General features: G+C 38.3%; 1 protein-coding gene across 1 annotated transcript in view; it reads right to left on the bottom strand.

The window, feature by feature from the left end:
• The window catches only part of MTUS2 (microtubule associated scaffold protein 2), a 567,791-nt gene that overhangs the window by 114,279 nt on the left and 426,887 nt on the right, over positions 1–26,625 (bottom strand). The window contains 1 exon segment of the mRNA XM_054701460.1: positions 6,439–6,537. Coding sequence (XP_054557435.1) covers positions 6,439–6,537 — 99 coding nt within the window.

The raw sequence follows: 26,625 nt of genomic DNA, 5'->3' as shown, positions 1-26,625 counted from the left end.
GTCGAATTAGGAGATTTACATCAAGAATAAAGACATTGAAAATAGGACTGAATGATGGTATTGGAAGCTTGAATGAAATATAAAGAGAGCAGAAATGCTAGTGTTTTGCTGGCTGCCTATTGTAAACTTCCCAAGTGTTGATGAGTCTTATCCTCCATGCACTCTTCTACATGAAATATATGAGCAGAGACACCTGGACTGGTGTCTTGTCATGACTTACAGACAGAGCTGGTTTTGCATTGTATGTTTCACATTATGTGTGTGGACAACAATATGGAGAGCTTTTATTGGCACTACATTGTGAACGATATTGCAAAGCCACGTGGGAGAGCAAGGCCAGGCCCTTGGTCTCAGGTTCCCCACCTCAGGAGGTGGGGACCCTTTTGTGTGGGTCTCAGGGTTCTGACTCCTCAGCCAGGGGTCTTACCACTAAGCACAATGATGATCTACTCTACGCGATCTCAACACATCACAGGTTTAGGGTATGTTCTAAATCTAAAATGTCATCCCATTATCAAAATCATACCCCAATCACAATTTCTTTCTAGCTATCTTACTAGCTGCATAACTCTAGTTAGGGAACTAGAAGGACAAAGCCAGTGAGTGACCTTAGATTCTCACAAAGGTGAATGCAAGCAGTTTGCGTGCAAAGGCTGAGCACTGGGGAGAATACAGTCCTTGAAAATGGAAAGGATTTATTAAAAATTCATCTGCAGCCATCAGGTCACTAGCCAGAGGATTTGAATGGATAGAAAGCGTGGTTTAATTTTAAAGTTGCAAATGTAACTGACATAACAAACTGACAGTGCAGTATTGGAACCTTCACGTTCATAACATCAGAGATAGCCCATGACAATAACACATTTAAACAAAAAAGAAATGAATTACAGCACACAACTTTGATAGCTTTCCAGTTTCAGGAAAAGTACTTCATGAGTTCAGTCAACATTGTAAAAGAAAGGAAATTTGTGTAGTGTAGACTGGCACCAGCTGGACACCCCAGGGAACACAGGTGCTGAGTTCTTTGTGATCTTGGAGAGGCTTTATTTTTCTTAATTCAATTTAAATTTATTTGAGAATTTTGCCCAGTAGCATGCTATTTTCCTACTCAGTAGTAGTAGCACCTGTTTGTCTGGGGTTAGTTAGTGATGGGAAAGGTTGAGGAACAGATGGCATGTGGGTGGAAAATGTCCTTCTAGCAAGTCCTCTTGTGGGTGAGGACAGGAAGGAGTAAATGGGGCCACACCCAAACATTCATTAAGTGACCTACAATACTCTGTAGAAGGAGTTTATATTTCCCATTTCAATGAAGCAGATTCTTTTCTATTTTGATGTATAGGAGACAGAAAAATAACAGGAAGTTACAGCCAGGATTTCCAAAGCCAACTACAATAAAATTGTTACTATAATTCACTCTCTAGACAAAATAAAAATTGATATATTCTCATATTCAGGAAATTTCTTATTATTTACAAGTTATAAGTTAAAACTGAGCTCCTTTCACTACGGGTAAAAAATCATGGTATAGTAGAGTTATAGCAACTGCTAAATTTTAATTCTAAAATATAGCTATTTTTAAAGTAAGAAGGATCAAATTTATCTTCTAATCTTAAACTACCTCAAAAAATTTGACTGTAATATATAAGACCATGTTTTTCAAGATATTACCATGAGATAATGAAGTACAGCAATTCCTGACAATCAGAAAACAAATGAGGTGATTCTTGCACCCTGCTGCTATGAACTGAATACTTTCCTTCCCCCAAAATTCACATTTTAAAGTCCCAATGGGATGGTATTTGGGGGTGGGATTTTAGGGAAGTAGTTAGATCATTAAGTCTCAATGAATGGGATTAGTGCAAGAAGGCATTTGACTGTAAACTAAGAAGGGCCCTTACCAGCAAAGCTTACTCACTGCTCTTGGACTTCCTGTTCTCCAAAACAGTGAGAAATTATTTTCTATTGTTTAGGCCTCCCAGACGATGGTGTTTGATAAAGCATCCTGAACTGACTAATACACTAGCATAATGCTCTTAAATGTGAACAGATCCTGTGATAAAGATGAGACACAAATTTCATGATTATATTACATTCTGTACCAAGAAGATTACCCTTGGTGAACTTCACCTAATCAGGTGAGTCCACTAAGAGTAGAGTGCTATCCAGCTGATCACAGAGAAGGAAGTCAGAGATTTGAGGCTTGGGAAAGATTCAATATACCACTATTGTTTTGAAGATGGAGGGGGCCACATTGCAAGGAATATGGTGGCCCTAAGTGTTAATGTTGAACTCTGATTAAGGCCAAGAAGGAAATAGGATTTCAATTTTATAATACAAAACTACAATGAACTTGTTCTACCAGCAACCTGAATCAGTTGGAAGGTAGAATTTTCTCCAGAACCTTCAACTAGAACTCAGCTCACTGTTACCTGGAACTCAGCCTGTAACACTCTAAGCAGACACTGCAGTGAAGTCACATTGTACATGTGACATACAAAAATGGGAACTAACAGATGAGCATTATTTTTTTTAAAGGAAAAAAATAGTGAATATTTAATGAAAGAAGCTATCCAAAACGAAGTACACAGAGGAAAAAAGACTCAATGAACAGAATATCACTTTGGACATAAGCTGTGGCACAACTTCAAGTGGCTTAACATATGTATAACTGGATTCCCTAAGAAGCAATGGGCATTTTTTCCCCAAAATTTCATGAAAACTGTATTCTCACAGATCTAAGAAATCTCAGCCAGCTTCAAGCATAAAAATCATGAAGAAAATTATATCAAAGCATATAATAATCAAATTGTTCAAAACAAATGATAAAGAGAACATCTATAGAAAGCAGCTGGAGAAGATAAAGACATTAGGCACAGAGAAAATAAGAGCAACAATTTTTCATTGGAAACCACTCAAACCATAAAGAAGTCAATGAGACAACATCTTTAAATGCTTAACCGAGAAAATGCCAATTTAGATTCTAAACAAAGTAAAACTATCTATCAAAAATTCAGGTAACCAAAAATTGAAATAATTCATCACAACCAAACCTCCAATATAAGCAATATTAAAGGAAATATTTTAGGCAGAAGAAAAATGATGTTTGATGGAAATTTGGATCCATACAAATAAAGAACATTAGAAATGAGAACTAATCTCACAAATGAAAAGATATTTTTCATACTTAAATTTCTTAAAATAACTGAGTGCTGATAATCATAATAACATAGTATGAATTTATGACATATATAAACTAAAACGTTTGACAGCAAAAACACAAAAGCCAGTAAGAACACACACTTGCAAGATTCTTACACTAATATATGAGGTGATATGATATCACTTGAAGCTAGAATGTAAAAATTTAAAAATGTAGATGATGGACCCTAAAGCAACCACTAAACTGGCACTCTTTTACACTATTGTTGGAAATATAATGTGGTACAACTATTTTGGAAAAACAGTTTGGAAAACTTTTTTAACATTTTATTTATTTATTTTTTAAAAATGAGTTTATTTCCCCACAGACTTGTACTGTTTCTTTTTCTTTTTCTTCTTTTTTTAAAAAAGATTTATTTATTTATTTATACAAGCACTGGGTACAGTCAGAAGCGCAGGAGGGTGAGAGAATTCACCGAGCCAGAGTGGGGAGCAGAGCAGGCAGAAGGACCGAAGTACACTGCTGAGGGGAGCAGCGGGAGGCAGGAGAGGTCTGTGCGCCATGTGGGACCCTCCTCCGGTGGCCGGGGAGCGGCCGGGGATAGAACCGGCGTTCAGAGGCTGCGGGCAGCTTTGCAACCCAGCACTCAACCGCTGCGCCACCGGGGAGGCCCTTTTTTTTTTTTAACATTTTAAAGAATAAACATTTAACTACTATATGACCCAGTCATTCCAGATATTTGCCCAAGAGAAATGAAAGATGTCTTAATCAAGACTTCTACAAATTGGAATAGCAGTATTTACTTATAATTGTCAAATACTTGGGTGGGAGTTGGGGGGACCAAAGTGCATAATAGGTAAACAGAAAAATTGTGGCATCCTCACAGCAGTGGAATACTATTTGTCAATGAAAAGGAATTAACTATGGCAACATGAATGGCTCTCAAATTAATTATACTGAGTAAAAGAAGGCAGATAAAAAAAAACACATATGTGATTCCATTTATATAAAACTTTAGAAAATGCAAACGCTTTAATAATGACAGAATGGGGGTAGGGAGATGGGTACACAGAGGAAGGCAGGTAGGATTATAAATGGGGACAGGGACACTTTGCTATCTTGATTTGTACATCTGTGTCAAAACTTATCAAATTGCATACTCTAAATACATGTAGTTTAGTATTTGTTAACTGTACCACAATAAAGACGTTTCAAAACTACAGCATCACTAACTTTCTTTTGTTTAGTATTTTCATGGTATAAATATTTCCATTGTTTTCCTTTGAACCTTTTAATATTCCCATATTTTAATGTACATTCGTGAACAGTCTAAACTTTATGGCATATGAGAAGCACTTTATGAATAGTTTTTGATTAATATTCTGGCAATCTAAATCTTTGATTAGTCTAGAGAGTTTAGTTCATAAACATTCTTTTTGACATTTGAAGTCATTTCTAATCTCTTATGGTATTCTTCCAATTTCCCCCATCACCTTTTCCTTCTTTCCCCTTTATTCCTGTTTTTTTTTTTTTCTTTCCTCTCTTTACTTGCATTTTTCTGCATTGAAAAAAATCCTTATTTCATCTCTTTCCTCTCTTTTGGTTTGGTAAACTATTGTTACCATAGAAATTTTAACATACATATTGTAAGTTAACAAAGGCTAAGTTTACACAATACCTCTTCTCACTCTGTTCCCAAGAATATTAGGACCTTACTCATGGTGGCTTCTTTCCTTGTGTGAAATAATTTTACATTTTATTTTCCAATGTGAACATAAGTATTGCAGCATCTTAAACTGAATTTTCAGACCACAGTGGTAGCTGGATTAAAAGCTCCCAAATTGAGGAAGGGCAAATCGATTGGGGGGTGGAGAATCTTTTTTTTTTTTTTTAAAGGAGTCAATTTTTTTTTTTTAGATTTATTTATTTATTTATACAAGCACTGGGTGCAGTCAAGCGCAGGAGGGTGAGAGAATTTGCCAGAGCCAGAGCGGGGAACAGAACAGGCAGACTGATGAAACACACTGCTGAGGGGAGCAGCAGGTGAGACAGGAGAGGTCTGTCGCGCCATGTGGGACCCTCGGGGATCGAACCGGCGCTGCAGAGGCTGCGGGCAGCTTCACAGCCCAGCGCTCAACCACTGCGTCACCAGGGGAGGCCCTGGTGGGTGGAGAATCTTAAGAGAGGGCATCCCCACTTCCCTCAACCCAACATTCCAATAGGTCAGTCTCCTCTCTCAGGGTAAGTTTTTTTTTCTTCCTAGTTCATCCTAGTTCAGCCACTGAAGGTGTGTGTTGCCTGTCTGAAATTTGAGATTTTTGCAGGGTCCACTGATCCATCTCCCACCCTATTTAGGCATTAGTTTTGTCTTCTGATTCTCACATGTGTGGCTTTGGCTTTCTTCCTATACATTTCAAGTTACCCAGAAATTTTAACAAATATTTTATTTTCCAAGATTTCTGGTTAATAGTTTAGTGACTAAGCAAGAAGTTTTGGGATTCTGGGTACCTCTGTATATAGAGTGCCTGGGCTTAAATCAACATGCTATTATTTATTTCCTGTGATGTTGGATAAATTAATGAAAATCTCTATACTTCAATATCCTCACATGTAAAGGGGGCAATAGTAGGACCTGTCTCAATATAGCTATTGTGGTCATTAAATAGATTCATACATTTAAGAATTTAGACCATATCTGGCATACAGTGAGAACACAAATATTAGCTCTAGCTATTATTGCTATTATTTTCATGCTTAAAGAAAACGATCTGATTTTATATTTGGATTGTATTCTACACAGGGGTTAATGCCTTATAATATGGATTTTTATAATAAATAATTTTCAGATTTCAAATGATCGTTTACTCATATTTGAATGTAAAGAAATGGTTTCCTCATTGTCAAAATAAGTTTTTGATAGGCTTTACTTGTCTGCTTTTCTTCCTTTTAGAAAATAGTATCTCTTGAAGTTAGATCTTTAAAGTCCATTTTTAAATTACAAATTATTTCTATATGCTGTTGGGATAGCAGATACTCCTACATGAAGAAGATTCTACGACTTAAACTCAGCATAATAACATGTTGTTTTTAAAGACAAAATGATGGTGACAGCTGATTCATTTTATCTAGACTCAGAAAACATCATTATATGTATGTCAAGTCCTGGAACAATCACGCATACCACCTGGACTGGCACTGCTCCATTAATGCCATGTTTCAAAATAAATTTCAAGTCAAAGTCTTCTCCCCAAATAACACAGATCACATTTCTTAAGTACCTGGAGAATGAATCTTGGTGGTTGAAGCCACTATTCTCTTAGGTGATGAAACAGCAGGTTTATTAACATCTTGATCTTTTTGCACTTCTTTCTTTGTTCCTGTTTATTGTTTAAAAAGAGAAAATGAAAGTCTAATTACAACAGGAACAGTAACACAGTCATTTGTGAAAAAGGAGGTTTAACAAAAGGCAAGCTGAACCAAAAAATAATATATTTAGATGATTTGTTGCTATGGTCACCACTCCCTGTGCCTCAGGAATGATATACTTGTTTATAGCTAGTGTGAGTGGTCACAGCTTAGCATGGCTAGGGAATAAGCACACTGCCATCTCTGATTTAATGCAAAACATCCCTGTTTCTGGAGGTCGCTGCATCCCAATGACTGACAAAGTATCTGGGAATTAAAATGGGTACTGTTCTTAGCCACCAGCTCCATCTGCTGCCTCTTCCTGCTTAAACAATTTTTCAGAAGACAGAGAAGGAAGCTGTAGCTGAACATACAGCTAATGATTTCAGCATCATTGAGAGCTGAGCCCCCAGGGACATGGTTGGCCTATACTTAATTTCCATGAAGCTGCTCTGTAGTGGTGACCGGGAGAGTCTTTTAGCTCTCTGGCCTGTAGCTGAGTCCTTGTGGAACTTGCTGCCAACGTTGGTCCCAGCAGAGTGGGATAAATTGACTGGGGGTGATATCTTAAGAACAATACACAGACACTCTTCAAATTATGTCCAGGGCCATGTAGGGGACAGTGCTGCTTCTCCTTTGTGCTGGGCACAGACACTCACCTTCACATCACCTTGATTAGAGGTCAAAGAACAACGGATGGATGATTACAGAAAAAAATACCAGGACATATCTAGATCAATTTCTGCTTCAGCATGGATTTTTCTTTTTAATTAAAAATACTTTATTTTTTAAATAAAAAAATGTTGTTGAAGTGACACTGGTTTACACTATATATGTTTTAGGGGTACAGGCTCAAATTTCTTCAAATGTATGTTACCATATACCTACCACCAAAAGCAGCAATAATCCTCTACCACCATCCACTGGGTCCCGCCCCCTCTAGTTCCCTCAGTCATATTTCTAGGGTTTGTTTTGGTTTAGTTTAGTCAGTTTCTTTGTTTTGTTTCTTTATATTTCACAAAAATGAAATCATCCAGTATTTGCCTTTTTCTTTCTGACTTCTGTCTTTTTTAAAAAAGATTTATTTATTTATGCATACAAGAACTGGGGTACAGGCCAGAGGAGCAGGGGGTGAGAGGATTCACCAGAGACAGAGTAGGAAACTGAACAGGTGGATTAACTGAAATACACTGCTGAGGAGAGCAGCGGGTGAGACAGGAGAGGTCTCCTGCACCATGTGGGTCAGCTCCCTGGCTGGGAATCAAACTCATGCTGCAGTGGCTGTGGACTGCCTCATAGTGCTGAGACTTAAGCCCTTGTGCCACCACGGAGGCCCTCTTTCTGACATTTCATTTGGCATATTGCCCTCTAGTTCCATCCATGTTGTCATAAATGGTAAAATTTCATCTTTTTTATAGTTTAGTAGTATTTCATTGTGCATCATACCATGTCTTCCTTATCCACTCAGTTGTCATTGGACACTTAAATTGTTTCCATAATTTGGCAATTTTAAATAGTGCTGTACTGAATGTAGGAGTACATTTATACCTTTGAATTAGTGTTTTTGTAATCTTTGGGTAGATGTCTAAGAGAGGAATTGCAGGATCATATGGTAGATCCATTGCTATTACTATGAGAAATCTCCATATTGTTTTCCATAGAGGCTGAAATACTCCATATTCTCCACACTCTCACCAACATTTGTTGTATCTGGGAGATGATACTTCATTGTGGTCTTGATTTGCATTTCCTGATGATGAACACTTTTTCATGTGCCTATTGGCATCATGTGCCTGTCATTTTTGGCTCAGTGTCTATTTAGCTCTTCTGCCCATTTTTGATTGTATTGTTTTTTGAGTTGTATGAGTTCTTCACAGATCTTGATATTAACTCCTTTCAGATGTATGGGGTGGAAATATTTTTTTCCATTCAATAAGTGTCTTTCAGTTTAAATAACAATCTTTCCTTAGACCCCCCATTTGACTTTCCCTGTTTTCTCTCTCTCTCCACCTCTCCTCCCCCATCCCCCCCAGTGCAGATGACGTTTCTAGTGCACAAATCCTCTTTGGCCTGACCAGCATCTTTTAATAGCACTCCTGCTGATGTTTAGGGAGTCAATCCTTTCCTCCTCTTGGTCCATGTGGCTGGGTGGGGTTGACACACCCATATCTGGAGGTGGGTGTGATCCACTATTGCCCATTCAGAGTGTTGCATCATTCTAGCATGACAGGGAATCCTAGTTTGAGAATGAAGACAAAATCCATGTTGGGACCATGAGAATCCTACCTTGAGTATTTTCCTGGAATTAACAAAAAATAATTTACATTTGTTAAATGCATAAGCCTATATGCCATTAACTATCTTGTCTCCACATGGGGAAAGTCTTTGTGAAGAAGAAGCAGAGGAAAAAGGACTAGGATATGGAAACATATTCATGATGACACTGTTGCAAGTCCTGGGAACTGTCATATCTCACATTAGCTTTATTTCCAAAACTTTCCAGTTATTGAGCTCACATCCCTCTGACCTTTTGCTTTTCTTTTTTGCCTAGGGCACTTTGATTATATTTCTGTAACTTTCTGTAACTTGCAATATAACAAGATATGAGTTATATAATGCCAGTCAGAGAAAATTGCTCCTTAATAAAAATATGTACACACACTTCTCTCATGGAGCTGTACATTAGTGAAAAATACCTCTGTGTAGGGCCTCCCTGGTGGTGCAAGGGGTTAAGATGCATCCTATGAAGCTATCCACAGCCAGGGCAGCACGAGTTTGATCCCCGGCCAGGGAGCTACCCACATGGTGCTGCAGACCTCTCCTGACTCGCCTGCTGCTCCCCTCAGCAGCATATTTCAGTCAATATGCCTGTTCTGTTTCATATTCTGTCTCTGGTGAATCCTCTCACCCCCCACACCTCTGGCCAGTACCTCAGTTCTTGTATGCATAAACAAATAAATCTTAAAAAAATACCTCTGTGTAGTTTATACACACCAGGATTTAGAGCTATACAAAAGGATGCATATATACAAATATAGATTCCTACCATTGGAAACTCTGGGGTTGGAAGAAGAAGGTGGTAGGAGGGAGAAGACATGTCAGCCCAGAGATTGTTTCAGAGAAATCCACAGAAATTAATGTAAAACACTGTCACTGATCACGTTTACCAATTCCAGAAAACCACTACCAATCCAAATGAACCTAAAGTGATTCACGAATAGCAGAGCAGCAGAGGCATCCCAAGGTCTAGGTTGAAAGATGCTGCCTGGCAATTCATACATCACTCTTCAGGAAAGAGGACAAAGTCAGTTTCTCATGTGGACAAAGATCTTCTACAGTGATCTGAGTGGCTGTGACAACTGTGGGAGGAAGCTTGTCCCAGAAGTGAACATCAGAAAAGTGTTCCTTATGGAGGCTCATGGCAAAGACCACTTGCCTGGGATCTGGGAGAATGTGGCTAAAGCTGCTGAGTTAAGAATGATTGGCTTGCTCTGAGGGTGAGGCTGTCATCTTAAAAAAGAAAATGCAGTGTCAAATGGTAATGGCTAATACAGAATGGTCACTAAACACATCAAAAATAGAAAATGAATTAGATTTAAGATAATGGTTAGAAGAATGCTATACATTTTTTCATATAAAGAAATAAGCACATCAAAAAAAAATCAAAGGGAATCTTTACAGGCACTTAACCTCACACAATAGACTGAAAATTCCTGCAAGTAAATCTTAGTATAAGAAAAGATAAGAAACAAAAAAGAATAAAAAATATGCAGCAATAGCCTTTATCCCCCAATTATCTAAAGGTCTTACTCTGCACACCTGTGAAAGTGAGGTATTGGAGTTGACACTTCCCCCAGTCCACAGACCTGCCCAAGGAGAGAACATGAAAACCTAAGGAATGGAGAGGGGGAGGAACAAGCATAAAATGAAACACAAATGGGACAAGAATGCAAGTAATCATTGTACCGATGGAACTGAAAGGTGGTGGATAGAAAAAAAAAAAGAAGGATGTAATAAGGAAATAGAGATTCTGATGTCACTTATGAGCAGAATGTGGAATGTTTGAAGGGAAGACTTACAAAAATTAAATAAAGGAAAATGCTATCCAGATGAGAGTATATCAAATAAAAGAGGAATTTCGGTGAGTTAAAGTGAGAGACAGAGAGACAGGCACTGATTCCCGAGGCTCTGCAGGGACAAGAAGAGAAGGACAACTTTTTTTTTTTTTTTTTTTTTTTTTTTATTATAGAGGCATGCTTTATTTATTTGTTTGCTGGTTTCTTTGTTTGTTTTGTTTATACATGCACTGGGTACAGTCAGAAGCGCGGGAGGGCGAGAGAATTCACCAGAGCCAGAGCGGGGAGCAGAGCAGGCAGAAGGACCGAAGTACACTGCTGAGGGGAGCAGCGGGCGGCAGGAGAGGTCTGCGCGCCATGTGGGACCCTCCTCCGGTGGCCGGGGAGCAGCCGGGGATCGAACCAGCGCCGCAGAGGCCGCGCGCAGCTTCGCAACCCAGCGCTCAACCGCTGCGCCACCGGGGAGGCCCGAGAAGGACAACTTTTTAGCTGTCAGTAGTCATTTAAGAAACATCAAAAGGAATATCTGATATTAGTGAAGAAAGGAATTATTGAGGACAATATGAATATGACACTACACTTGAGAAGAGAATGGATTTTAACCCATTTAAGGCTCACCCCATTTCAAAGACCATTTATTACTTGCATGAGGATAGACATTGTAGGTGGAACTATAAAGAATAAAGGCCTCAAATAGAGGTCTCAAAAACAACTGACCTTATAATACAAGCTGAATTATCCCCTGGGATACGATAAGGAATAATTTAATTCTGAAGACAGCGAAAGGTTAGAAGAATGAAGAAGTAGGCTATTTTTTGACAAATATTATAAAGGCTTTATAACCCCCAATATATTTTTATTCATTTATTATGACAACAAGCATTCATCAGGTGCTGTTCCAGTGATAGACTGTTGTACATACTACAATGGAGGTTATATTTTCATCAAGTGTATTTATTATAAACATTTATTAATGCCAAGCACCATCTCAAGGTGGTTTCTGTGTATATTATCTCTCTTTACTGTGCACACTGTTGGGGTATTACCACTGTATTGTTACTTTGCCAATGAAGAAACTGAAGGTATGAAGATTGTAACATCTCCTGGATGGCTGACCAGTGTGTGGCTGCCCCAGGATCTTTCTGTGATTTCCTCCCCTTATTTTAGTATATATTTCCCTGTGCTGAATGGCCTCCTTGGGTCATAGGAATCATGGGCCTTTCCCTACCTTCCCACCTGCATTCAGAAGCATGATGAATCTAGGTGAGCCTGATTCCATAAAAAAATTTAAAGGAAAGTAGGGTGGGCTAGGGGCAAGGATGCTCAAAGCAAAATGGAGAGATGGTAGAAAATATAGATGCTGAAGGTCTTCTATGGGTGTCACCAAAAGACAAAGGAATGGTTCAAGCTACTTGTTTTCTAAAGCTGGAGTTAGTGAATCCCTACCTCCTTCCTTCCCGGATCCCAACCAGAGTTCCTCTCTCTGACTCCTCACTCCTTTCGTAAATACACTCCCTCTTCCACTAGTGTTCTCAGTCTCTCTCAGAGCTACCCTCTCAAAAGGTTGTCACTTGCTCTCATTCTTTTCACCATCTTACCTTTGAGTCAGATGGACTCCTTCAAATTAATACCTTTAACGAGAACTTGATCCCCCTGTGCTTGTGTAAAAACCCCCTTTCCTTGAGGTTCTGCTGGTTTCCTTACCCTAACACTGCTCCCTGCTGTCATCTAGCAACATGTTTTCTGTCCCCTCTTATCTTTGGGCATGGTCTTCCTCTTTAGCCCAGGTTATGCCATCATCCTGGCAAAGGTCAATAATCACATGCATAATTCATCTGACAACCCAGGCTTTCTGTGACATTTGCTACTCCTGCCAGGCTCCTTTAATGGGGGCACATGAGCATTACCCTGGCCCTCATCTTCCCCTCTAAATCTCACATACCTCACTTCCTGAGCACAATCTTCTAACCTTCACTTGTCTGATGCTGTTGTTGCCAATCCATCGATTCATATCTCTTATCAAGCAATGAATCCTTTCCTCCCAAGCCAACAGGATCCTATTATCTTTCCTCATCTTTTGTGTCTCCTTTTGTGTCCAATCTAAAGTTGACCCCATTGTACTTCACTTCTATTATCTTGTCCACATTCCTGCTCTAGAATTATACATCAGCAGAAACCACCATGGTCACAATTATCTGCTGTATCCAACCCTAGTTTAATTCAGTTGTACTCAGGTCAGCTGGGTACACAGGGATATATAGATGAGACTACAAAATTTACAACGGCCAGCTATAACTGCATCCCAACCACCTCCCACCCCGCAGGCCAGCACAATACAATCAATACAGTCCAGTGATTCTGTTTTTTCTCTTTATCTTTTGCATTTTTAAACCAAAGTTCTAAAACTCTGTTTCTAAAACATCATTCTGCAAGGCTTTAAGCAAACAAAAAACCCCCTATCTTGTCCTACTTTCCATAAGCCAAATTCATATTCATCATCTTCAATTTTTTAAGCTGTTTCCTTAGTATTTATCTCCATATATCTGTTATATCCTTGTAATTCTATTTTCAGGCATAACTTTAATAGTTTCCTAATATAAAATGTCAATTTTATTCTCTACAGATTATTTTCCACATTACTGACCTCATTAATAAAGTTTACCATAATTTTTGGTCAAGTTAGAATTCATTGTTAATCTTGTTACAATTACATAACTATTATTCACAATTGAGCAATTTCCTGACTAGTATGACTTTTTGTTTTCCCTGGATTTAATAGCTGCTTTGGTTTTTGTTTGCTTAGACTGCTATATGTCTTTTGCTTATTTTCCCCAAGAGTTATACTCTCCATCAGGATACAACTTTCTTTTCACAATTATGTACTGATTTCATTTGTTTCCCTAGAATCCTAAAATCTCTATTTTCCTCTGGACTGGCAATTTCTAGGAATGTAGCAAGGTTGACTTTCTCGAATCTCCATGCATCATCATTCTGGGAAATTCTGTAGCCACTTTGCTATGTTGGGTTCCTTTTTCTCTGAACCCCCCTCTCAGGTCTTCTTTTTTTTTTTTTTTTTTTTTTGGGTCTACTTCCATTTTTAATAGGGTGCTTTTTTGTAAAAAAAAAAATCCAGAGAGAAATATATGGGAAATAACTTACATGACATCCTCCATGGCTAAAAATTTCTTCATACCATTAATTATTTGACTTAATCTAGAATTCTAATGTAAAAATCATTTTCCCTCAGAATTTTGAAGGCATTTCTCTTTTAGCTTCCAGGGCTTCTACTGAGGAGTTTGATGCCATTCTAAATTTCAACCTTTGTAGTATGTGATCTGTTTGTTCTCTTGGGAAGTTTTGGATACCTCTTCTTTTCCCCAGTGTTGTGAAATTTTGTGCTGATGTGCCTTGGTGTGGGTCACTTTTCATTCATTATACTGGGTAGTTGGTGGGCTCTTTTAATCTCTGTAAATTCTTATGGTACAGCTTTGGGAAATTTTTTTTGAAATGTTGTTTTGATAATTTCCTCCCCTCTGGTTTTCTCTGCTTCCTTGTTATGGAACTGCTATCCACATAGAGTTCATTTTTTTTTTTAAAGATTTATTTATTCAAGCACTGGGTACAGTCAGAAGAGCGGGAGGGTGTGAGAATTCACCAGAGCCAGAGCGGGGACGAGAACAGGCAGACTGACGAAATACACTGCTGATGGGAGCAGCGGGCATGGCAGGAGAGGTCTGTTGCGCCAGGTGGGACCCTTGCCGGTGCCAGGGATTGAACCGGTGCTGGAGAGGCTGCGGGCAGCTTCGCAGCCCAGCGCTCAACCGCTGCGCCACCTTTCTTGCATACTGAGTGCCATGTACACAGGGGATATTTAGCCTATGGACATGACACTCAAATGCCCACAATTTAACTCACTGTTGCCTAATAACACTTCTCAATCTTTTCTCTTATCGTTAAATGTTTCTTTTGTCCAAGTCAGAAACGTTAATCTCATTCTTGTCTTGTCTCTCTTTCTTGCTTCTTTATATGCAGTAAAACGCCAAATCGTGTGAAATACACATCATGAATCTCTCTTAAATTTAGTTCGCTTTTGTTTTCATAGTCACTGAAATTGCATAATTCAGACCAGCGTCGCTTCTCCTGCAGCACTCCATAGCAGCCTCCTATATCTTCTTGTCTCCAGTTAGTTCTGCTCCAACTCATCCTTCAGGTTTCTGGAAGCTGCACCTGTGCTCTGTGGCTACACTTTGTTACATTTATAGGTTGAATGCTTTTTACCTGTCCACATTCCCCACTAGACAGTGCCTAACATGAGAACATCTACTCAGTAAACATTTTATACGATGAATCAGTCATTATTACTAATCAATCATGGTCTTCCTCTGTGGAAAATGAAATCAACCTTGAGATTAGGTGAATTACAGACATCTTGAAACCATTTCTTACTTCCTCTTTCTCTTTTCTTCTCTAGCACCTCATCCTCCTCACATAATAAACAGGTACATCCTAAGTGAGTAATGAGAAACCACTTTATATGCTTTTAGAAACAAAATAAGTAAAGCTCAGACATGATGAATGTGTGGGAAGAAAGTAATGCAGGGAATCAAGGCATTGCATGATCTACTAGGAACTGAAAAAATGCTAATAAGTAAATCATGGTGGGAAAAAATACACTGTGTATTTGAAACTACACAAATAGCTATTTGGGTTTTATTCATTGTGGCAATTTCAGTTAAGTAAGTCAAAAAGAAAGAAATGGTCTGGATTATTTATCTCATTGTACCAAATAATTTATTTTCACATTAGTACAAGAAGATTGTGCTTCTCAGAGCTAACATTTTCCTTATATAAATAAAAAATCTCTAACACAATCTATTTAGTATTAAATAAGTACTTCCATGCTAGAGTTCCGTAGTTTTATTAAAAAGGTGGCAACATGTATTTCTTATTTTCTCAACTATCATTCCTCAAAAGATCCCAATCTAATCTTCCTTCCCTCCTTCCTCCCTCCCTTTCTTCCTCATACATTTATGGAGTTGCTCCATTGTACTTGATATGGTATTAGCTATTAGAGAGTCCAGGTGAAAATAGAAAATAATCTTATCTCCAGAAATTTACCAATTAGTGGAACATGAAAACAAGTAATGATGAGAAAATGTAACAAATGACAGCCCAAATGTCTGGATAATGATTTCTCTCTGGGAGGTTGTAGGAGGAGTCAGGCAGGCCTTCACCAAAGAATGTTAGCTTTGAGCTGATACATGAAATAAGTAGAATTATCAAGAAGGAAAAGGCACAACAGGGAGGAGGCTCTTGTGCAAAGGGACAGCACATTCAGGGACAGCAGGGTGGGTATCAGACTACAGGGTTTGCTTCTTGGGCTCAGCCTCTCTTGTCTCTCTCTGATCTCCAGCCTCACTAGGTCAGCTCAAATAATCTTGCTCACTATTCCTCCAACAAGTCCGAATTCTCCTGAAAATCCAATTTAAGGCTAAATAATACTGCTTTTCAATCAAACGATAATTATGTCATATATATGCCTATTTTTCAATAAGCTCAGCTTGAGGTTGCCAATAAATGGAAATGGTGACTAATGGAAAAATATAAAGTAAACAGAAAGTTGAACTGGTTTCGGTTGTTATTGATTATAGTTTTAACTAAGTTATCTGGCAGAGATGACAGATCAAGACTCAGTCATCAAATATAAACAAATATATAAATAGTTCTCTTTTTTATAAAATGATGCATATTTATTGTAGAAAAATGAGATCATTTTTTCCTCCTCATCATTATATTTTTACCCAGAAATAACACTATGATCTCATTAAAATGCATTATTTCACATTGCATTTTCATTATTTCATATGACTACATGTATTTATATATTTTCCTAATAAAATGCTATTTCAAGCAGTTTATATTGTGCTATGTACTTAAACATATTTGCACCATTTAACAAATACTTATGAAGCAAACTTACTACCCAGGAAAGAGCTAGCGCCTCAGAACTATGCTGGCAAGCTACAGCTTGTCATGTCTCAGGTCTCTTCTTTCTCATCGGAGGAAAACCACTGTCATGACATTTCGGTCATCACTTTTGCTTTTCTTACTAGTTATGCCACTCCACTGCACCATTAAACAATAGCCTTAAATCTATAAACTATATAAGTGAAATCACACTGTGTGTTTTCTGTTGTCCTGCAATTTTTACTAAACATTGCATTTGTAACTACTCACCCTATTGTAGCATGGAGCCAGAGTTCAACCTCAATGCCAAATACTGGTCCATTATATGCACACTTATGTATTCATTTATTCTTTCATTGATGGCATCTGAGTTGCTTCCACTTCCAGTTTTTAGCAATTATAAGCAATGCTGTTTGGAACATTCTGGGATGGCTCTTGATACACGTGTGTATGTATTTTCATATAGCGATCGATAAACATAATTTGTCGCTGAAGACTCTACGAACTTTGCTAGATAATGCCACACTCTTTTCCAAAGGCGCTGTGTCCATTTACCCTTTTCCCACTCAGTCTGTATGAGTTCCTCATCTTCACTGGGAAGGTCAGATTTGAAACATTGCCATTTTGATAGGTATACAGCTGCCTGTGGTTTGAGCTGTATTCTCCTAGTTATTAATGTAGTTTAGCAATTTTTTTCTTTATGTGTATTGGACACTTGATTCCCCTCCCCTCTTTTCTCTGAGCCTTTTTTTTTGCACTGAATGGTGAGGGTTACTTGCACTATAATTTTGTGACATTTTAAAAAATTCAATATGATATGATCCTCTTTCATATTATTTGTCTACAATATTTTTTCAAATGTAAGCTAATTACTGACTTGGTTGTTTAAATGATAGCTCACGGTTGAGGTACTAAACACTATAATACAGAAGCTGTGGTTTTAAATATCAATTATCTTCAAGCTGTAGCTAGAAGTAGGTAAAAGTCATCATGGGAAAGCTGTTTAGTAAATATTAGCATACTTTGTTAAGGGTCTGGACACCCAGCTCTACTGTGTGACATCTCACCAGGTTAAACTCTCTAAGCCTTGCTTCCTCCTGTGTAAAATGGGTGATGATAACAGTAACTTCTCCTTTAGGTTGCGTGAGAAGTGCTCAGCATAATGCCAGTCACTTATAAAGCATCCAAAACAAAAGGTACTTATTGGCAGTATTAACTTCATTATTTTGTTTATTTAAGGCCAACGGGTTACAGCATTTGTTAGACTATTAAAACATTACCAAATGATACTGGGGTTATTATCCTTTCACCAATGAGGAATCTGAGGTCGGAGAGGTCAAGCTGTTGAATCAAGGTCACACATCTATTAGTGGTACCATTGCTTACTCCTTGTTTCCTGTGCTATGCAAATTCTATGGGATAGAAACTAGCAATTCATTAAAGATTATTAATAAAGCTGTTCCACTCACTGTATAAAAATCACGTGGAGATAGAAATATATCCAATGTGCTTTTTTTTTTTTAAACCTAAAAAGATATAGCCAATTAAAAACAAAGGGTCCTATAACTTATCATTTTTACCCAGGTCATGGTCAGGAAGCACTGCACACTAGCAGCTGTGGAAGTTTGTCTTCTGTGGACTGATGCGGGTCACAGCAGCTGTGTGAAGAGACCGTTGTTGTCAGAACCACCCCATTCCAGAGCTCCAGAAAGAGAGCTGAGTACTAATACCAGCTTTCCAGCCAGATGCCCAGGCTTGAATCCCACCCTGAAATTCATTTTTGTCACATTAGCAAATAACTTGTTCTTCTAATCCAGTTTCCAATCTATAAAGTAGTGTTAAGAATGTACCTGTGAATCATAGGTTTATAAGTGAAAATAAAATGAAATGATAGGTATTTCATACATTTGGCTATTGATGTTACCCCACAATGAACTACAACCTCAGTTTAGTTGGCGCAAGGGGTTAAGCACAACACTGAAGCTATCCGCAACCTCTGCAGCATGAGTCGGATCCTTGGCCCAGGGAGCTACCTACATGGTGCAGCAGACCTCTCCTGTCTTGCCCGCTGCTCCCCTCAGCAGTGTATTTCAGTCAGTCTGCTTGTTCTGCTCCCCACTCTGTCTCTGGTAAATCTTCTTACCCCCTACGCCTCTGGCCTGTATCCCAGTTCTTGTATGCATAAATAAATAAATCTTAAAAAAATAGTTATCCCATGGTCCCAGCTCAGAAACACAGCATGATGATATCATATTACTGTAAGTTTCACGTAGTAAATAATCAAGCATTCTAATTTATTCATTCCCAATTCAAGTACAGACAGTCAACAACTTCTAGACCAGATCTACTGCTAGGTGTCAGGTGGTCATGTACTGATGTTCAGTATAGGATCCAGATGACTTTGGTGAAGTCATAAACAAATGAGATAACACATTAAATTGTTTTTCTTTATCTGACACAAGAAAAGTTCTATGCTCGCTCAGATTCACCAGGTGCATCCTCTCACCTGCCCCAAGAGCTTTACAAAATAAATATGGCTTCCTTTAAAAGAAATAATTTTACTTGATTTATTCATGGTATTATAGTTTATGGAATTTTAAGTCATTGTCATATTCAGCAGTCTTAAATAATGATCAATGTCATGGTTAATCAGCCAGTCTTCCAATGGGTAAATGAATATAGGATATTATAAAAAAAGAGGTTTTTGAACAAAAACAGATCTAATCCCAAATTTTAGGTTGGCTATACATAGAAATGTGTCACTGGGAAAGTCACAGTTTCTTCACATTTGAAAATAGAAAAAGAGGCACTCCATAGTGTTGCCCTGGTATTTAGAAAGAGGGTGAGTTTAACTCACTTAGAGCTGTGTGGCACATTACATAAGGCAACAAACTAGAGAGCATATGCTCTTGATGGTGTGGAGAGCCTCAAGATAGGCAAGTACCCTTGCTAGTGCAGGACTCATTGTAGCTATACAAGAAAAAAGTGGCCATCTTGAATGAGAATCCAATGGTCAGCAAGTGGTGAGTGGCAGGGTAAGGAGAAGGGTGTAATAAACAGAGGGAACGGTGAGTGAGGAAAGGTGCAGGGTCACACAGTGGCATAGCTTATTCAAGGAAGTGGGGCATAAGTTAGGAGAGGAGCTGAAAAAGGACAAAGGTAGAACTCAGAACTGAGTATCAGGCTTGGAAGTTGGGATCTGCACCCGGAAGCAAAGGGGAGCCACTCCTAAGCAGAGGAGTGACAGGACCAGATTTATTTTCTTTTTTAAAAAAATGTATTTCTTTATGCATACAACAACTGGGATACAGACCAGAGGTGTGAGGGTGAGAGAATTCACCAGAGACAGAGTGGGGAACAGAACAGGTGGATTTACTTAAATACACTGCTGAGGGGAGCAGCAGGAGAGAGACAGGAGAGGTTTGCTGTGCCATGTGGGTTTCTCTCTGGCCAGTGATCAAACTGGCGCTGCAGTGGCTGCGAATAGCTTCATAGGTTGCATCTTAACCCCTTGCACCACCAGGGAGGCCCAGAACCAGATTTACTTTAAAGGTGAAAGGACACTGCCAGCAATGGGGGCAGGTGGGCTTGAGAGGTTTAGACTCTTGTCAGCTAGGCTGATTGGGTGATTACTGAGCAGCAAGTTCTCAACAGAAATATGCTGATTGATGACTTAAAGATGAAAGATATGAAGACTTTACAGTGTCCAAGAAATATGCTTTCTCAGTCTGCCTAGAAAATGGATAATGGATGACCGGCATTTGTCTTTTTCTAATTATATTTTCATTGAATTTTCTACCCTTCACCCTCCCTATGAAGACAGTAATTAGTAATTGGTATTTCATCAATGTAAGATAACTAGGATACATAAGTCTGGAAAGAAATGAAAAGTTTTAAACCACGACATGCAATTAAAAGTTCCATGTTCATCATGCCAAGAGATTGGGCTACAACGTGGTGGCAATTAGCATAACAATGCATTTATATACAGTCGACAGAGTTCTGAAACACATAAATGTCTGAAGCACAATGGAAAACACAGCTCAAAAAGACCATTTGCATTAATTACTGCTGGACTAATTCCATAACTCTTCGAGGCTGACAAGTAGTGTGGGCCAAAATCAGGTATATAACCTTTTAGATATAATATGTGTATCTCCTCTTCAATGAGTTAGGTGTTCATGCCCTACTTTTGCGGAACAAAAGATTTCACCCTAGCCTGCGGGTGGTCTTAACCCCATGGTGAGTCACGGCATTTTATGAATTCTCCTGAGTGGTCCTGAGATTCTTCCAAAGCATCTATAATATTATTCCTGCTATTGTCTCAATGAAGAGTTTGAGAGCAAAGCAGAAGAAAAGATAAATATCTTTTCCCTCACTTGGACCATTCTGTGACATTTCAACCATAATTGCTAAATAGCACCCTAGGACACTAAAGTGGCAACAGATGATGAGGTTATTAGAATTTTAAACTCCAAAGCCCTAAAAAAATCAAAATGTCCCAATTAATTGCTTAAAAGGCAATCTTTGTGTAATATTAAAACCAGGGGGGGCTCACCAGTAAAATTAGACACTGATGAAGTTGCTCTGAATTTTCTAAGATTTATTTATTTATTTATACAAGCACTGGGCACAGCCAGAAGCGCAGGAGGTGAGAGAATTCACCAGAGCCAGAGTGGGAAACAGAACAGGCAGACTGACCAACACACTGCTGAGGGGAACAGTGGGTGCAGCAGGAGAGGTCTGCGCACCATGTGGGACCCTCGCCGGCGGTCGGGGATTGAACCCATGCTGCAGAGGCTGCGGCAGCATTGCAGCCCAGTGCTCAACCACTGTGCCACCAGGGGAGGCCCTGCTCTGAATTTTCTGTGTGATTTTTTTCAAGTTGTCAGTCCTCTGAACCATTTCATGGTTTGCAAATTTCTCCATCAAAAGAGTGAAAATGGAAAAGGGGGGATTATATATTTTCAAATTAGCAATGCATTTAATTGTTAACTTGGTCTAGTTCTAGATTTTTAAGGGGAGGGAGCCTTGGGAACTCCTAATATTTACAGAAAAGGAAATTCATGCTGTTCACCTGCAGGGAATGCTGTTCCCTACCATCACTGTCTGATTTCTATCATTCTTTAACTGTTAGCCTGCGTTTGTTCTGCATTCTACATTAGGTCCACATATTATGCCTTCATTGTACATTCATTTCCTTTCAGAGCACTTAGCATACTTGTAATTAAATAAATAAGTGTGTAAGCACAAGTTTCATGTTTCTCTCTCCTAACATACTATCAGCTCCACAGGGACAAAGACGGTATCTGTCTCATTCATCTCATTCATCACGATTTCCCCAAGCACCCAACACAGCACTAAGTTCAAAGAAGGCGCTTAGTAAATATCTGTTGCATGGATTGGTGCCCATGCAAATTTCACCTGTCCTCACTCCCCTGGATGACTGAGAATTGGTTTTGGTGTCATAGACTGTGGTTCACGCTTCCTGGCCTGTTGTGAAAGGTTAGGAACCTCCTACTTCCAGTCAGAAATAACAGCAAACAGGCCCTCCAGGATCCCAAGGAACTTGACTCTGCAAGACAAAGGGGAAAGTACCCCTTGGTTCTCACCAGACATTCCATATATCACCCGTCCCCCCCCAATCATACTTCCCTGCCTCTGGGATCTCATGCAGAAGCATGGTCTCAAATTTATTGCCTTTATTTTTCTCCCAGAAAGTATTTCTCCCTAAATACTTTCACTCTCTGATAGCTTCCACTATCCCCAACCTATTGCCAGTCCTCCATTGGCTTCATAATGGCAAATAAGTTGAAGCTGAGACTGCAATTGAGACTCAGCCTCAGGGAGAACACAGTCAACACCAAGCAATAACACTGTCTGCATGGAAGAGCCCAGCGGCAGCCTAATTGCTTTCAGTTTGCCTCCATCAGGCCCCACCCTGGGAGGTTTCTGAACACTCCTGAATCAACCGGAGCTTCCAGAGTGCGAGGTGTCATGACTTTAATTATCAGAAAAGTCCTTGCTCTTAGAACAATTTATGTTCACAGAGCATATATCACTTGCCACAGTAAGAACAACTCCCCGAACTCGTTTAGACCCAAGATTCCAGTGGCAAAGTGACCCCCTTTCTTGCCCTATCTTTTCTTAAGGCAGGATATTTTATTTCAGCAAGTTCATCCTCAATTTTTTCATTTAATATGTGTTCAGAGAGGGGAGCTGATGTTGGCCATCAGCTGAGCATGGTAAGGCTGTGCTCTCTGGCAGCTGTGCGCCCCCAAGTGCGCAGTACACATATTCTGATGATGTTGAACAATATTTTTACTTGTGTTTTTAATTATAGTATGCTAAGAAATATATAAATTTATGGCATTTAATGCAGAAATAATAATCTTCTCTTTAAGAAGTAAAATTCATTTTTATGACAAAACTGGAGTTTCTGTAGCTCATGGAATAACAGCCTTACTATTCCGAGAATTTTTTCCTTTAGGGAGAGAGAGCCCCCAAAGAACAAAAATCAGCTGTTTACCTTCTGTGTAGCCATCTGAGTTCCTTCTATATCTTAGTTTAAACAAAGGAATTTTATTTTCTATAACACATCATGTCAACATGACAGAATCAGAGGACATATCAACCAAGATGTGCTATCTTCAGATCAATATTTCCAATTGAAAATATCTTCCTACTTGCTACCACAACGACAAACCAGTTAGAACGGTCAACAGGTAAAGTCCGACTACTATTGTAAAATTATATGGATCAATGCATAGGTGAGATCTTGTACTTGACATACACATATCAGAAAAGGTTTTCATGAGAAATTTGAGAAATAGAATCACCGACGGGCTAAAGCTAAGATTCTTAAATTCTTGGCACCTTCTCTTTACACAGTTATGGAGAGGATGCTTAATTCTCTTCCACTAGCACTAGATCTAACACACTTTGCATTGTTACCACACTGATGTCAAAGAGACAATGATCATTATTAACTTACTGTGATGTCAAAGAGACAATGATCATTATTAACTTACAGAAAGACAAATTAGGAGTGAATTGTATTTTACATCTCCTAATGGGAGATGCTTTTGTTTGACAACCAGGGGGAGCCAGGGCATGGTGAGACTGCAGAGATATTGTAGGGAATCTGGGAAGCTGTATGTGAGGTCGACAGCATTTTCCAGGAAAGACTAGTCTTTCCTGGAAAGACATCTAGTCTCCTAGATGTCTTTGTCAATGATAGTTACTTCAGTACAATGTAAATAACTGGCCTCCATCTGAGCAAGAATATTGAAGCAACATAAAACAGAGGCCCGGTACATAGGTTTTATTTTTTTTTATTTTTTTTTTAATTTTTATTTTTTTTTAAATAATAAATTTTATTTTTATATTCCCCCATACAACTGCACATGTCCCATTCTGACCCCAATCCCTCCCCTCCCGGCCCCCACCCCCCAAAAAGTGTCTCTGGTTCATAGTTTTTTGTTGATTTTGATTTTCACTTTCTTATAGTTATTCATTTTCCTGATCCCTTATTCAAGTTATCTAGATTCCTGCTATGAGTGAGACCATCCGGTATTTTTCTTTTTCTTTCTGGCTTATTTCGCTGAGCATGATCCCTTCCAGCGCCATCCATGTTGCTGCAAATTGCATGTGTTTATCTTTTTTGAATGCTGAGTAATATTCCATGGTATATATGTACCACATCTTCTTGATCCAGTGGAGAAAAAGGAACTCTTCTGCACTGTTGGTGGGCGTGCAAACTGGTCCAACCACTATGGAGAGCTGTGTGGAGATTTCTGGACCTACTAAACATAGAGCTTCCATATGATCCAGCAATTCCACTCCTAGGTTATTTACCCAAAGGACACAGAAACATCAATTCCAAAGAACACCTGCACCCCTATGTTTATAGCAGCACTGTTTACAATAGCTAAGCTTTGGAAACAGCCCGGTACATAGGTTTTAAAGTCAGACAGAACTAGGTTGATTCCTGCTCTGCTGGAGGGCAGGGGTGATGGCAGTGGGGAAGTGAAAGCTACTTAATTTTTTTAAATCCCAGTTCTAGAATTAAACAAGGTAGAGTATATAAATCCCTAAGCATACTGCATGGTACATGGAGAATGCACAATAAGTATATTTTTAAAAAGGAAGAAAGTAACAAAAGAAACAAAACCTTAACACAATACAAACATTGACAAATAGCTTTTCAGAAGATTGTGCCAATTTACATTCACAGCATTGCCACATGAATGTTCATTTGCCATATTTTTTACCAGCACTGGCTGTAATAAGTCTTTTTAATTTTTTCTAAATCAGTATGATAAAGATGCTGTTTCATTAAAAAATGTAATGTATGCAGTTAATAGTAAATTTGAAGTTTTTTTTCTATATATTTTTGCTCACTGACCACTTTGTATTTCTGTGTGATTTATATATTCAGATCTTTTACCTACTTTTCCAGTTGTTATATTTTTCCGGTTGATTTTTTTCTGGAGTTCTTTAAACTGCATGCTTATTAGTGTTTTGCTGCAGCACTAACCCTTCTTAATTCTATGATGTCTTTCATTGTAGAAAATTTTAAACTTTATGTAAAGTTCAAAAAATGTTTCCAGGTTTCATACCATGTTTAGAAAGAGTTCCCCTATTCTAAAATTTAAAACTATTTTTTAATGATTTTATCATTTGAAAAGATACATTTAGAAGCATACAATTAAATTTATCCATTTTTCTATTTAGTGTAATTTTTTTAATTCAAAGAATTGAAATCTTACAAAGTTGTGCTAGAAACTATTTTTCTTTTCTAATGAAGTAACATGCTCTTTTGCCACAATTGTGTTTCACTTGCTCTTACAGCCAGGAAGCTCTAGTTTTGTCAGACTTTTCTCTTTTTTTATTACTTGGATTTTTCTCTTTGCATTTGTTTTTTTGTGCCCTTTATTGTATGTAACCTCACATCTATCATTAATCATAAAGTGATTAAGTAATAAATACATTAGAAAATGTTTACTAGAAAATGATAAAATAATAAATAATAAAACCTATTCTATTTAATTTAAACTTTTGCATATTATTCCTTTTTAATCCAACTTACTACGAATTCTTAGTCTGTTGCAGTAACTGGAATCAAAATGATAAGATTACAGATCTCTTGCTTTCACTCCTATCATTACTTTACAAATCTGTTTACCTTACTGTGAGCTCCCCAAGGCTAAGGACTGTTCTAATTATCCTTGAATCCAAGTCACCTATGGCTTAAAGCAAGTACTTGGATTGTTTACTGAATGAATGAACCAGAAAAAGTCACTCACCAAAAGATTACATCAGAAATCTAGGTTACAGAAAACAGCCCATGATACCCAGATACCCAGGTATGTTCTATGAGTGCTTGTTGAACTTGCATCTTGATGAAGTAGTTGAACAGATGACCCAAAGAGATAGGACTTCAGTCATTATTAGTCTGGCATCACCAAGGAAAAGCAGCAAAGTATCATAGTTTCATGTTGTTTCCAACAACATGAATCAAGACAGGGGTTGGCAATACTTGAGTCATTAAAAGAGCCAAACATCTCATAGTCCTAAGAATGCCAATTACTTGGAATTTAACTATAACCTGCATGCCTGCCTTCTGCTTCTTCGTTCACTTAATGGCAGAATGAGGCATTAATGAAATGAAATGAAAGCTGATTTTGTTTTAGAAACTAGATTTCATTTCTTTCCTTTTTGTTTTTTTGGAAATAACATTAATTTACAATGTTATTTGTGACTTAGTGGTATAGGATCTCCTTCAGGTGTTGTTACCACACCATACCCACCACCAAAATACCCAAAGTTTTCCACTATGGTCCACTGTGCTCCCACTCCAATTGTTAGCCTCAGTTCTACAGATATCTAGGGTTTGTTATTGGTTTATCTTTGTCTGACCCTTTGTTTTGTTAGCAATTAGATTTTATTTAAATTAGAAATTCAAACTGAAGGAACAAATGCAAAACTAAAATTCAGTAATATAATTTATCTTTT

The sequence above is a fragment of the Talpa occidentalis genome, unplaced genomic scaffold (genome assembly GCF_014898055.3).
Source record: "Talpa occidentalis isolate TD23 unplaced genomic scaffold, MPIMG_talOcc4v2.1 talOcc4.5, whole genome shotgun sequence".
Classification (NCBI taxonomy): domain Eukaryota; kingdom Metazoa; phylum Chordata; class Mammalia; order Eulipotyphla; family Talpidae; genus Talpa; species Talpa occidentalis.
This window is presented reverse-complemented; position numbering and strand designations above follow the sequence as displayed.